The sequence below is a fragment of the Narcine bancroftii genome, chromosome 1 (assembly GCF_036971445.1).
Source record: "Narcine bancroftii isolate sNarBan1 chromosome 1, sNarBan1.hap1, whole genome shotgun sequence".
NCBI lineage: Eukaryota > Metazoa > Chordata > Chondrichthyes > Torpediniformes > Narcinidae > Narcine > Narcine bancroftii.
Genome location: NC_091469.1, coordinates 319,622,943 through 319,636,718, shown reverse-complemented (window position 1 = coordinate 319,636,718; position 13,776 = coordinate 319,622,943). Strand labels below are relative to the sequence as shown.

The 13,776-nt window shown below is 42.1% G+C and overlaps 1 protein-coding gene across 1 annotated transcript in view; it reads right to left on the bottom strand.

Annotated features, from left to right (window-relative positions):
- Window positions 1-3,264: 3,264 nt before the first annotated feature.
- Window positions 3,265-13,776, bottom strand: part of LOC138757471 (genetic suppressor element 1-like) — a 163,627-nt gene continuing 153,115 nt past the window's right edge. Inside the window, 3 exon segments of the mRNA XM_069924875.1 lie at window positions 3,265-3,360; window positions 3,445-3,594; window positions 6,362-6,465. Coding sequence (XP_069780976.1) covers window positions 3,265-3,360; window positions 3,445-3,594; window positions 6,362-6,465 — 350 coding nt within the window.

Here is a 13,776-nt window from a genome sequence, read left to right as displayed (position 1 = left end):
TAATGAACTGGATTTGACAATGGCTGGAGGGGAGAAGCCAGAGAGTAATGGTGGAAGACTGCTTATCAGATTGGAGGCCGGTGACTAGTGGTGTGCCTCAGGGATTGGTGCTGGGACCATTGTTGTTTGACATCTATATCAATGGATGATAATGAGGTAAATTGGATTAATAAATTTGCAGATTGGAGGTGTTGTGGACAGCAAAGAAGATTTTCAAAGCTTGCAGAGGGATCTGGACCAGCTGGTAAAGTGGGCTGAAAAATAGCAGATGAAGTTTAATGCAGACAAGAGTGAGGTGTTGCATTTTGGAAGGACAAACCAAGAAAGGACATACACAGTGAATGGTAAGACACTGAGGAATGGGCATAATTCTCTGTAAGTGGTATCACATGTGGAAAGGCTTGTAAAGAGAGCTTTTGGCATATTGGCCTTCATAAATCAAAATAACGAGTACAGGATTGGAATTTTATGTTAAAGTTGAATAAGACATTGGTGAGGCCAATTTTGGAGAATTGTGTGTAGTTTTGGTCATCTAACTACAGGAAGGATATCAATAAGAGAGTGCTGAGAAGATTTACTAGGATATTGCCTGGACATCAGGAACTGAGACACAGGGAAAGGTTAAACAGATTAGGATTTTATTCCCTGGAATGTAGAAGAATGAGGGAGATTTGATAGAGGTATTTAAAGTTATGAGGGGATCGACAGTGTAAATGTAGATGGACTTTTTCCATTGAAGGTGGGTGAGATTCAAACAAGAGGACATGGGTTAAGGGTGAAAGGGGAAAAGTTTAGGGGGAACATGAGGGGGAACCTCTTCATTCAGAGATGGTGGGAGTGTGGAACAAGCTTCCAGCTGAAGTGGTAGATGTAGGCTCAATTTTAACATTTAAGGGTAATTTGGACAGGTATATGGATAGGAGAGGTATGGAAGACCATGGAATGGGTACAGGATAGGGGGACTAGGCAATAAAAAGTGGTTCGGGACAGAATAGAGGGGCTAAAGTGGTCTGTTTCTGTGCTGTAATGGTTCTAAAATATTTCGGTTGATAGTGGTGCACCGAACTCCTTTTAAATTTCTAATTTAATGCTGGTGAGATCCACTGTGGCTACACTTAAATTAAACACAAACATGTATTATGTGCATATTTTAATTTTAAATATTGCAATATGAATGTAAATCACTCAGATAGTACTTATTAAAAAGCATACAAAACTTTATTAACAAATACTTCTTTGCATCACCACAGACAAAATTAATAAATACTTAAAAAGCATGACTTCAAATAATAAATACCTGTTACATTTTGAAAACTGTTGCTTGTGGTGAAGTCTAGGCTTTAATAATGCTCAACTAGATGAGTCTTATCTAAACAAAATGGTTGATTTGTTCTCTTCGTCAATCTCTAAAAAAAGTGAATGAATAAAAACCAGCTCACTTCAGAGGACTTAACATAAACAGTCACAATTTCAAAATGATCTACAAATAATTTAATTGATGAACTATTCCTTAAAATAGTCTGAAGCTATCTACAGATATATTTTAGTAACTGGTCTAGGGGTGTCGAAAGTGGTTGTTATTGATCCCTAGGGGTTGATGGGACTATCCAAGAGTTGTAAAATGGCAGGGGGTTCAAAAAGGGGTTGATAACACCAGGGGCGGGGTTTGATTTAACTTTTGGGGTCAAAAGAATTGTAAAGTCAGAGGTTCCCGCTCCTGTCAGTAGCCTGAGGTCCCTGCTCTTGCCCAAGAGCCTGAGGTCCTCACTTCTGCCTGGGAGCCCGTGACAACTTCTTTGATGTGGAAGGCACTGCACCCGATATTATGAATGGAGTCACCGACTCCGGTTGCAACCGATGCTGAAGACTCGGACTCAGCGCCATTTGGCTGAGTCAAATGAATTTGGTACCTCACCATCTTCCCAGCCAGAAGCAAAGGGTTTATTTTACTGTTATTGTAATCACTTGCTTGGTTAATTTACAGATTTGTTACTTGGCGATTGGGATGTTGTAACAAAGTTTGGGTTGTTCCTGGGAGGCCTGGACGCTATGTTCATGATATGCAGTTTCCCTCACTAATGCATATGGAAACTGCATGTCTATCTATTTATTTATTTGTATTTGCCAGGGGGGGTCGATGAGGGATCAAGATTCCATGATTGGGTCAATGGACCCTGTAAGCAATGTTTTAGTAGCACAAGGTTTGTATTTAGAAAAGAAAGCTTATTGCACAAAAGTGTGTCACATTGTATATAACAATTTCCTTAAGAATTACAATTATACATTATGAAAACAAAATTATTTTAGGCAATTTTTCTCTGAGAAAAAAAAACACATTTTGTGATCCCTATTCTTCTTCAGAGTGAGGCAAGTTTCATGTATTTCTTGGTTGCTACAAGATTTTCTGTTTTAATTAATTTCAATACAAAAATAGAAAGAGTTCTTCAAGTAATTCCTAATATTAAAAGTGGTACTGAGTAGTAAAAGGTAGTTTTTCCTTAACATTTATATCATTGATGCCACAAAATAAAAATAACAAATCTATTTTTTTTTTACAAAATTCAGTCCCTAGTTCTACATTTCATTGAAAATCTGTACCTTTTTCTTACCAACGACTGGATTAAAAGCAAGCCTGCTGCAAAACATCAAAATATACATTTAACTTTATAATCAGTGAATGCTATAAATATGCAAACCAATAAAGGTTTCACACTGTCAATATATAAACAACAAACTGCAAAGCTCCATATGTTAGACTGTGCGTGGCATTAAAAGAAAATTACTTTAAGGAAAGCAATGGGTAAAAGTCCTGAAAGCATTCATATCAAATGCATCACCTCATTATTTTTAACAAAGACAATAACCTGAAATAGGTTTGCACTTCTAGGAAAAGTTTGATAACTCTTAAAACCTAACGAGGCTTCAAAAATAAATGAATAGTTAGAAATCATTTGGTTAAAAGCTTGCGTTTCAATTTATTTTACACAATAGAGTTTTGGACTAATTGCCCCCATGGTTCAAAAATAGAAAAACATATTTTCTGCAGGTAGATTATGAATTTAAACAAAACAAAAAAAAAAATTATTTCTATGCAATACATAAAAGGCACCAAATTCACTGACTATTTTCTTTAGCGTGGCCTTTTCTGCATTTTTAATATAAGCACAGGAACCCCAATGTGTCCATATCCAGCTTTCTATTTTAAGTTCTCAGTAGATGAGTGCTAAAAGAACAGTAGCTTTGGGTCAAGCTTGGCTGAGGTGACTAAACATGTGAACTAAGCTTTTTGGCAATGGGAGTTTCCTCAAGAGGTTCCTTTTGAAAATAACTTGAAAAGCTCCATGTTGTAAACTGATGACTCTTGAAACAAAAAAAATCAAATGTAATCAATCTTGAAATGAAAACTATACAGTCAGAGCACACATTTCTCCACTGAGGTTTCACTCTTGACCAAGTGGTGTCAAACTCCTCAGTTCACCTGGATGATGATATAGGCAGGCAATGCGTCAGATCAAGGCACTTGTGTAGGAGGCAGAGGGCAGTCAGTTGATGCTGGCGCTCCACTTCATATCTCTGTTTACTCAACTGTAACTCCTGGAGGAACAAAATGTAACAAACACTGCTATTCATTGACACTTAATTTGAACCTGGTTGTGGTCTTCCTCTTTTGTTAATTATACATGATAATTAACTAATTGTTTTCTACAAAAACTGAGGTCAGCCAATGTTTAGGCTTTCTAGGTCTCAGAAATAGGACTTGCAAATGATGACAAAAAAAAACAGCACTTTTAAATTGCAAAGAGGTTAGGGAATATCTTTGATACAGGAGGCCAAGGTAGCCATGGGGATAAATTGCAGAGAGATCATCTGGTTGATGGGGTTAATGGGGCAGTTGAAGAGACAGATTCTGAACAAAGGTATATAAATCAATGGAATAAGGGCAGTAAGAGAATGAGAACTCAAATAAAGGATTTTAACAGTTGCAAAATGCAGAGTGATTGGACATATCTGGTACTAAGAAAGAGAGAATAACAGAGTCTATATCACATACAACAGAAATGGCCTCTTCTGATACAGAGTTAGGAGTTACCTAGAGTTATGGAATTCAATATTGTATTTAGGAGACAGCTAAGTGCTCAGATAAAAGATGACAAGCTTTTCCTCAACTTACATTGAACCTTAACGGTGAAGGAGGCCACACAGATGGACCAATGAGAGAGTGGAATGGAAAACAAAAGTGGCAGGTCACTGGAAACTCAAATGCTCTGCAAAATGGCTTCCCAACTAGTTTAGTTTCTCCGGAGTAAAGGAGACAACAATATCAGCACTGAATGTGGTATACTGGAGAAAGTGTAATTGAAACACTGCTTCACCTGGGAGGATTGTTTTGGTCTCCAGATAATTGAGAGGGAAGAGATAAAATGACAGGTGTTGTATCTGCCTTGGTTAAATGGAAAGTATAAAAGAGGAGAGTAATTGGTGAAGACAAAATCAGAGAGGGAAGACTCCCTTTGATTACTGAAAGGGGAGCAGGGAATTGTACCTGGTGGCGGAACCTTGTTGGAGGTGAAGGAAATGGTTCAATGTGAATGTTAGTGGGGTGGATAGTGTGGACCTGCAGAACTCTGACATTGCTCTATAATAGCAGAGGTGTGAGAAACAGATAGGATGTGGTCAAGGGCTCTGACTGCTATGGTAAAGGAGAAGCCATGGTTCAGAAAAAAGGAAGAAATCTCAGAGACAGCCGCATGGAAAGACAAGTCATTGAAGTAAATAGATGGAGACAAATAAACTGGGAAAAAGAAATGATGTTTGCCCAATTACACCCAAATGACCTAAAACCCCTGGTATGTTTTGAATGGTGGGAGGAAACCAGAGCCCCTGGGGAAAACCCATGCAGACACAGGGAGAACGTACAAACTCATTACAGACAGTGTGGGATTTGAACCCCGGTCCTGATCGCTGGCACTGTAAAGGAACTGTGCTAACTGCTACACCAAACATTCCACCCTGATTTTGGTTTCGACTATCTCTTGAAACAGAGAGAGAGGCCAAAACAATAAAGAATCAGATATGGCCAATATGATGGTGAGAACAGGGAGAAAACTTGGAACAAAAAAAATGTTCATGTTCCATATGAGTGCAGGAAGCAGCACCAAATGCAGTGATCAATATAACAGAGAAAGAGAACACTAACCACAACCTGTGGTTGCCCACACACAACTCTTCCATTAGCCATATTGCCCCCTCCTAGGCTCTAATACTGCAAAACCTCATTAGAATGCGGTAGTTGTGGTCCAAGATTTCATACTACAGCTGAGTCGCGGAACAGATGCAGGGGCGGCCGGTGTGGGACTTCGGGGCAGGGGCAGACGCCATGGGACGTCGGCATCGGAGCAGGGACCCCCGCCCTGACGTCCCGTGGTGACTGCCCCAGCCCCGACATCTTGTGCCGGTCACCCCAGCCCAAAGTCCCACACTGGCAGCCCCTACCCCTAAGTCCTGCACCAGGGGGCAGGGGCAGCAAGGAGGGGGGCTGTCAGGCACGGGGACGGGGGCTGTCAGACGCGGGGATGGGGGCTGTCAGGCGCGGGGAGTTGGGTCACGGGCTGATTGTCATCAGCCCGCCCCTTAGCAGTTTGGGGTCCACGGACACCCGCGCTATAAGCAATTCCGCGGATTGACGAATCGTGTTCCAAAGAGGTTGCACTGTATTTTGTTAGAGCAGTTTGTTTGCTACAAGATCTTCTGCTTTAACTCGGATTACTAGATCAGAAGACTCTCTGTAAAAGAGTGGCCAACAAGTAAAGACCAAGCATATCATTTTATAGGTCCCTCAACCCACTTGGAAGGTGCAAGAGGAGGGAAATCTCCACTTGACTCTTAAATACAATACCTGTGTTACAATATTCACTTTTTTTCTTGTAGATAATGAAGGACATGGTGGAACTCTATAGACTGGTGCAGGGATGTAATCTGATGGATGTTAAATGACTCTCAAATATAAACTAGGGTTGTCCTTCTGCTTAGGGTGAAACCAAATGACCAACATCCTATCACTAAATATGCAAAGCAAATATAAATAACGGTTAGAGGCTGGTGTGTTGTTTGGGTGGAAGAGCCACATACACATTATGAACCATTGATGAATTTCTACACAACTTATGATCTACTCTGAATAGTAGGTGCATCTTCTATAAGTGATGGAAACTTTTGTTAGAGTAACTAAAAGTGAATGTCATTTGGATGGCAGAATATTTCATCAATACTAAAACGATCCATTATAAGCAGAGAAACATGCTTAAAAGTGGCCTTTTGGAATCAGCTTTATCCATCTGGCTATCATTCAGTTCGTCCTTACCAGCATGTGTGCACTGAGGTGCTCTGCTGTCAAACTCAATTCGTGATTTCTTTTCTTGAGATGATTCAGTTGCTCCTGAAGAATTTGCTGCTCCAGATTTTTGTCTGCATTGCAAAAATAATTTAACAATGCATTAATTAAAGAGTGCTTTATCCTTTCCCTTCACTACATTTCCTGCCTAATGCATGCCCAGCATATACTTTGTTTTACCAAGGCTGAAGCAGATTGTTTCTTTATTGGGTCACCTCGAGAAGCAAATGGAAGGCAAAAGTTTACATTAATTATTCTATTCGTACGTTTTCATTCTAAATTCATCATTTTAGCACTTTTCCCTTTGATTTTAAATCTGCCTAACAGTAACATGGCCGCCTCTTAACTATAGAGCAGTGGTTCTCAACCTTTTTCTTTCCATTCACACACCACTCAAAGTATTCCCTATACCATCGGAGCTCTGTAAGGGATTGCTTAAGGTGGTATGAGGGTGGGAAGAAAAATTTTGAAAACCACTCTTTTAATTGTACCTAATTGACTCATTATGTGCACGGTTTCAGACCTCCAAAGGAAATGGGCCAATGACAATTTTTCTCAAGCAAAATATTTCAGTCACAATTGGGACTAGAGCAGTGATTCTCAACCTTCCCTTCCCACTCATGTCCCACCTTAAGCAATACCTTACTAATCACAGAGCACTGATGGCATATGATGGGAGTGGAAAGAAAAAGGTTTTAAGAACCACTGCTAAAGAGGTTTGGATAGTGCTGGGAGTGGTTTACAAATTTTACTTCTCGTGAAGTGACCCTGCAGCAGTTGTTCAGAATTTAGCATGGAATGTTATTTGACAGGGAAAGTTATTTCACTGGAGTATCCTCCGCTAAACAGAACAGGAGACACATGATAAAAAAAATCTGTTGAACGGCAGAAGCTATTAATTACCTGCTGAGGAATCAGCATCTGCCTCCAATTACAAATGGCAGGAGGATTCTGCCTGAGCAAACTGAGTGGGACAGCAGATGCAACTTACTTATGAAATCATGGGGCCGCTACATGATGGTCTCGTTCATGCACGTCAAGAGTGTAAATCATAGATCATCTGAAATACTCTGTGCAGAGTTTAACAATATCAACACTAGAGCCTGTGGGCCATAGAAAAATTGGTCTGGAGACAAAGTGAAGAATGTTAGAGCTTCAGAAACAGTGATGTAATATTACAACAAAGACTAATTTATGTATTATATATACCATTTTAATGATCGGACGATGATGCCATTTCACAGAAAAGTAATATGGCAAGAATTGATACTTAAAGAAGAAGTTATAAGAAAAAACTCTCATTAACTAAGTGATAGAAGGCACCATCAAAGCACCATTAAGCAGCACCAGATCTCTAATAATCTGCTCACTATATATTCCCGGTTCCACCATGAATAAACAGTGATGACTTTATCACAGCCTTAGTTCAAACCGCACGGATGGCAGTCTCTTCAATCTGAGGCGCCTGCAAGCTCACACCAAGACACAAGAGAAACTTGTCCGTGAACTACTCTTTGCAGACGATGCCGCTTTAGTTGCCCATTCAGAGCCAGCTCTTCAGTGCTTGACGTCTTGTTTTGCGGAAACTGCCAAAATGTTTAGCCTGGAAGTCAGCCTGAAGAAAACGGAGGTCCTCCATCAGCCAGCTCCCCACCATGACTACCAGCCCCCCCACATCTCCATCGGGCACACAAAACTCAAAACGGTCAACCAGTTTACCTATCTCGGCTGCACCATTTCATCAGATGCAAGGATCGACAATGAGATAGACAACAGACTCGCCAAGGCAAATAGCGCCTTTGGAAGACTACACAAAAGAGTCTGGAAAAACAACCAACTGAAAAACCTCACAAAGATAAGCGTATACAGAGCCGTTGTCATACCCACACTCCTGTTCGGCTCCGAATCATGGGTCCTCTACCGGCACCACCTACGGCTCCTAGAACGCTTCCACCAGCGTTGTCTCCGCTCCATCCTCAACATCCATTGGAGCGCTTTCATCCCTAACGTCGAAGTACTCGAGATGGCAGAGGTCGACAGCATCGAGTCCACGCTGCTGAAGATCCAGCTGCGCTGGATGGGTCACGTCTCCAGAATGGAGGACCATCGCCTTCCCAAGATCGTGTTATATGGCGAGCTCTCCACTGGCCACCATGACAGAGGTGCACCAAAGAAAAGGTACAAGGACTGCCTAAAGAAATCTCTTGGTGCCTGCCACATTGACCACCGCCAGTGGGCTGATAACGCCTCAAACCGTGCATCTTGGCGCCTCACAGTTTGGCGGGCAGCAACCTCCTTTGAAGAAGACCGCAGAGCCCACCTCACTGACAAAAGGCAAAGGAGGAAAAACCCAACACCCAACCCCAACCAACCAATTTTCCCCTGCAACCGCTGCAACCGTGTCTGCCTGTCCCGCATCGGACTTGTCAGCCACAAACGAGCCTGCAGCTGACGTGGACTTTTTACCCCCTCCATAAATCTTCGTCCGCGAAGCCAAGCCAAAGACAAAGAAGAGTTCAAACAGCAGAGCCAAGCAGCTGAGTCTCAGAATTGAAGATGAGGTGTCTTCATTGAGGTAACATTCGACAGAACATGGCATCAAGGAACTTTGGGAAAACTGAAATCAAGGACCGTGAAGAGGAAAACATGCCATTGGGTATAGTCATGCCCAACACAAGAAAGTGCAGTGGTTGGAGGCCAGTCATCCAGCCCTAACAGATCACTACAGGAACCTCTCAATGCAAAGCCCAACCACACTCAGCTGGTTCTTCAAATACCTTCTTTGCATGATAAAATCACAAGGAAGGAAGGAAGGAAGGAAAGGAGGAGAGAAGGAATAAAGGAAGGTTGGCAAAAGAGGCAAGTTTTGAAGACATCTTGCCCAACATGCAGGGTGAAACATGAAAGTCTGCAGATGCTGTGATTGTAGCAAAAACAAACAGAAATGCTGGAGGAACTCAACTGGTCTTGCAGCATCCAAAGGATGAAAAGTTTTGGTCCTGAGCCCTTCTTCAAGGTGTGAGTAAAAAGCAGGCAGCTACCAGAATAAAGAAGCTGGGGAGAAGGAAAGAGAGGGTTGGGGTGGGGAGTGGTAGGGGCAGGTAAGTACAAGCCAACAGATAAAAGGTGATAATTGGACATGCTTAGGAGGGCAGAAGAGGAAAGATGAGGATGTGGGGGGAGAGGGTGTCTCAGTGAATTCAGAACTGGAGGAAAGGAGACAGAAAGAAAGGGAAAGTGAGAGAGACAAATAGAGAGGAAAGGAGAAATAGGGATAGGGGAAGGGGAGAGACAGGAGGAGTGGCTAATGGAAATCAGAGAAGTCGATGTGAATGCCATCTGGCTGGAGAGTGCCCAGATGAAATATGATTTTAGACTTTCAGATTTCAGACTTTCAGATTTCAGATGTATTGTCAGAGTACATACATGACATCATATACAACCTTGAGATTCCTTTTTCCTGCAGGCGCAGCAAAATTACCACTAATTGGTAGTGCAAAAAATAAACTGCACACAGCGTAAACATGTAAACAAATAAAAGAAATGTAAACAGATAACAAATGTAACAAACTGACTGTGCAATAGAGAGAGAACAATAAAGTGCACAAGTAAGAGTCCTTAAATGAGTCCTTGATTGAGTTTTTCATTGAGGTGGAGGGGTAGCAGCTGTTCCTGAACCCGGTGGTGCAGGTCTTGTGGCACCAATACCTCTTTCCTGATGGTAGCATCAAGAACAGAGCATGTGCTTGGTGGTGTGGGTCTTTGATGATTGCTGCTGCCCTCTGACGACAGCATTCCCTGTAGATGTACTCAATAGTGGGGATGGTTTTGCCTGTGATGTCCTGGGTTGTGTCCACTACCTTTAGGAGGGCTTTACGCTCAGATGCATTGGTGTTCCCATTACCAGACTGTGATACAGCTGGTCAGTACACTTTCCACCACACCTCTGTAGAAATTTGCCAGGGTTTCTGGTGTCATACTAAACCTCTGCAAACTCCCGAGGAAGTAGAGGCGATGGCGTGCTTGCTTCACAATGCCATTCGTGTGTTGGGTCCAGAAAAGATCCTCCGAGTTGTGACTCCCAAGAATTGAAATTTACTCACCCTTTCCACCTCTGATCCCCCAATGATTATGATATGAGGCGTTGACCCTCTAATTTGTGGATGGTCTCAGTCTGGCACTGCATGAGGCCATGGACAGACATGTTGGCATGGGAATGGGGCAAGGAATTGAAATGGATTGCCACTGTGAGATCACCACTATTGCAGCAGACAGAGCAAAGGTGCTGAATGAAGCGATATCCATTCTATGTCCAGTCTCTCTAATATAGAGGAGACCACAATGGCACCATTGAATGCAGAAGGTGACTCCTACAGATTCACAATTAAAATTTTGCTTCACTGGATGGACTGTTTGGAGGCCTGAATGGTGGTGAGGGAGGAGGTGCAGGCACAAGTGTAACATTTATTGGGGTCACAGGGGTAGGTGCCAAGGAGGCATTTGGTGGGAAGGGAGGAATGAAAGAGGGAGACAGGGAGGGAGTGGTCCCTGCAGAAAGTGGAGAGAGGAAGATGTGTCTGGTGGTGGGATGGTGGGATCATGTCATAGTTGGCAGATGTGGTGAAGATGATATGTTAGACATGCAGACTAATGAGGTAGGTGAGGATAAGAGGAATCCTGCCCCCATTGAACATGGGGGTAGAGGGGGCCAGGGCAGATGTGCAGGCAATGGATATGCGGGTGAGTGCCGTGTTGACAGTGGTAGAAGGGAAGCCATGGAAGACTTTATCCTGGGAGCAGATGCAACAGAGACGGAGGAATTGCGAGAAAAGAATATAATCTTTACAAGGGACAGGGTATGGTGTGGTCAAGGTAGCTGTGGGAGTTAGTGAGTTTATAGAAAATGTCAGGAGAGTATGTCTCCTGAGATGGAGCCAGAGAGTTTGGGAAAACATTGTCTGAGACAGATCAAGTGAATTTGAGGTCAGGGTGGAAGTTGGCAGCAAAATGGATAAAGTTGACAAGCTCATTGTAGGTACATTAAAAACACAGAAATGCTGGAGAAACTCAGCAGGTCTTGCAGCATCCATTGGATGTTTCGGGCCTGAGCCCTTCTTCAAGAAATAAGCAAAGAACAGGAAGGCATTAGAATAAAGACTGATTGAGGGAGGAATCCAGGCCAAAAAATTGGATCTGATAAGAGGAGAAGTGAGAATTAATTTTGGCTCTGTGAAAGGAGATAGAGGGAAAAGGAAATAGAGTGGGTAAGGCAGCATGGGGACAATGTGATGAAGGAGGGGAGGTTTAACAGAAACCAGAGAAATTGAAGTTCATGGCATCTGGTTGGAGGGTGGCCAGATGGAAGATAAGGCATTGTTCCTCCAATTTGCAGGTGGTTTCAGTCTGGCAGCGCATGAGATCATGGACAGCCATGTCAGCAAGGGAATGGGACAGGAAATTGAAATGGGTGGCCACTGGGAAATCCAAACTATTGTAGTGGACAGAGCCAAGGCGTTCAATAAAGCAATCTCGAAGTCTACAACCAGTCTCCGATGTAGAGGATCACCAGATGCAGTAGATGACCCCTTAGTTAAATTTTGCTTCATTTGGGAGGACTGTTTGGGGCCCCGAATGGTGTTGAGGGAGGAGGTGTGGGCGCAAGTGATGAATCTCCCTCGATCACAGTGGTAGGTCCCAAGGGAGATATTTTATATTTTGGTTTGTGAATATTTATTGAAACTAAAACAAAGCAATAGAGTGTAACAATGCAAATAAAAGACAGTTAATGTAATGTGAACTCTCTGCCTCTTTGAAATTCCAACTTACGACGATACATTTGGTGCAAACCATGCAGGAACCATAATTCAAAATTTCAAACATCAGCACTTTACCAGGAAGCTATTTCAGAGGGGATTTCGTAACATGATTTTCAATTTTCTAAAGAATGCTAGTTTTAGACAATGAAATAGAACAATGGACAAGAATCATAAAATGCACAATAAAATTAGACCTATTAACCTGAGATCATAAGCCAAAGGTTGAGTAAATTGTGGAAGCTGCCCATCTAGCTCAGTATCGCACAGATGTAGTTAAATTGTTTAATTTTACCATGGATTTCTGATAACTGTTTATGAAAGGAATATCTAGTTTTGTTCCTGTGGTATTCTGATTAATAATATCACATTGACTGAAATTTCATGAATACATTAGAACCATAATTTTGTTGTTTTACAAGCTGAGGGAGAAAAAACGTTGGAGACAGGGCAAAGACAAAGGTGTAAATTAAGACCAAGTTGAGAGGTAAGGAGATGGTAACAGTTTTGAAATGAATGAAGAGAGGGAAGAAATGGTTTACAATATTAGCTAGCAGAGGGATCAAGATGGACATAGATTTCGGAAAGCATAAGGTGATCTAATAGAAAAGATGGAGAGTCTACAAGTAGAGAGCTGAGAGTTGCTGGAAAAAGATAGAAGTTCAGAGCTAGATCAAAAGAACTCATAAAAACAGGGGGGAGGAGTCACGTGATGGAGTAGTGGCCGGACAGTGAACTCCAGCCCTCTCCAGAAAAGTCGGGAAAAACAAAGGAAAACACAAAGGCACAGAAATAAAAGTTAAAGAAAAATGAGTATAAAGGTGGAAAGAAGATGGCGACAAAAAAAGAAAAATCGAAAGCAACGGTAAGAAGAGAGGAAGAGAAGACAACGGAGGAAGAAGGTGAAGGCCTTACCTGTTCGAAGAGGCCCGCTGCGGAAAGAGAAACCCGCTCCCTCGGGTCGGTAAATAATGGACTACAAAAATGGCTCGCTGAGCCGAGTAAAAGTGCGCAACCGCGCATGAAAAAAAACACACCGACGGGAGGGGGGACCAGCTGGGGAGTCGATCTCCACAGCCGGCAACGACAGCTGCAGAACACCTGCAGCAAGAAGAGACCACAGAAGACAATAGAAACAAGAAAGAAGAGAAGGAAAGGGCAACAAAGAAACAGCAGATGGCCAACCCAGAGGAAGAAGAAGAGGAAGAGGAAGAGTACAGTGAAATAGAAGAAGAAAAGAAAGGCAAGATAAAGGAGGTACTTTCTCTTATTAAAGGATACATGGAGTCATTTAAAGAATGGCAAACACAGGAATTGAATGATTTAAGAAAAAGAATAAACAACACAGAAGAGAAAATGAATAAAATAGATATGACCTTAACAGAAATGGGAAAGAAAATGGACAAGATGGAAGAGCGGGCAGTAGCAGCAGAAATGGAGGTAGAAGACTTAAAAAAGAAATTGGAGGAATCTAATAAAAAAACTAAAGAGACACAAGAACTACTAGCTCAAAAAATAGATATAATGGAAAATTATAACAGAAGAAATAACATAAAGATAGTGGGCCTTAAG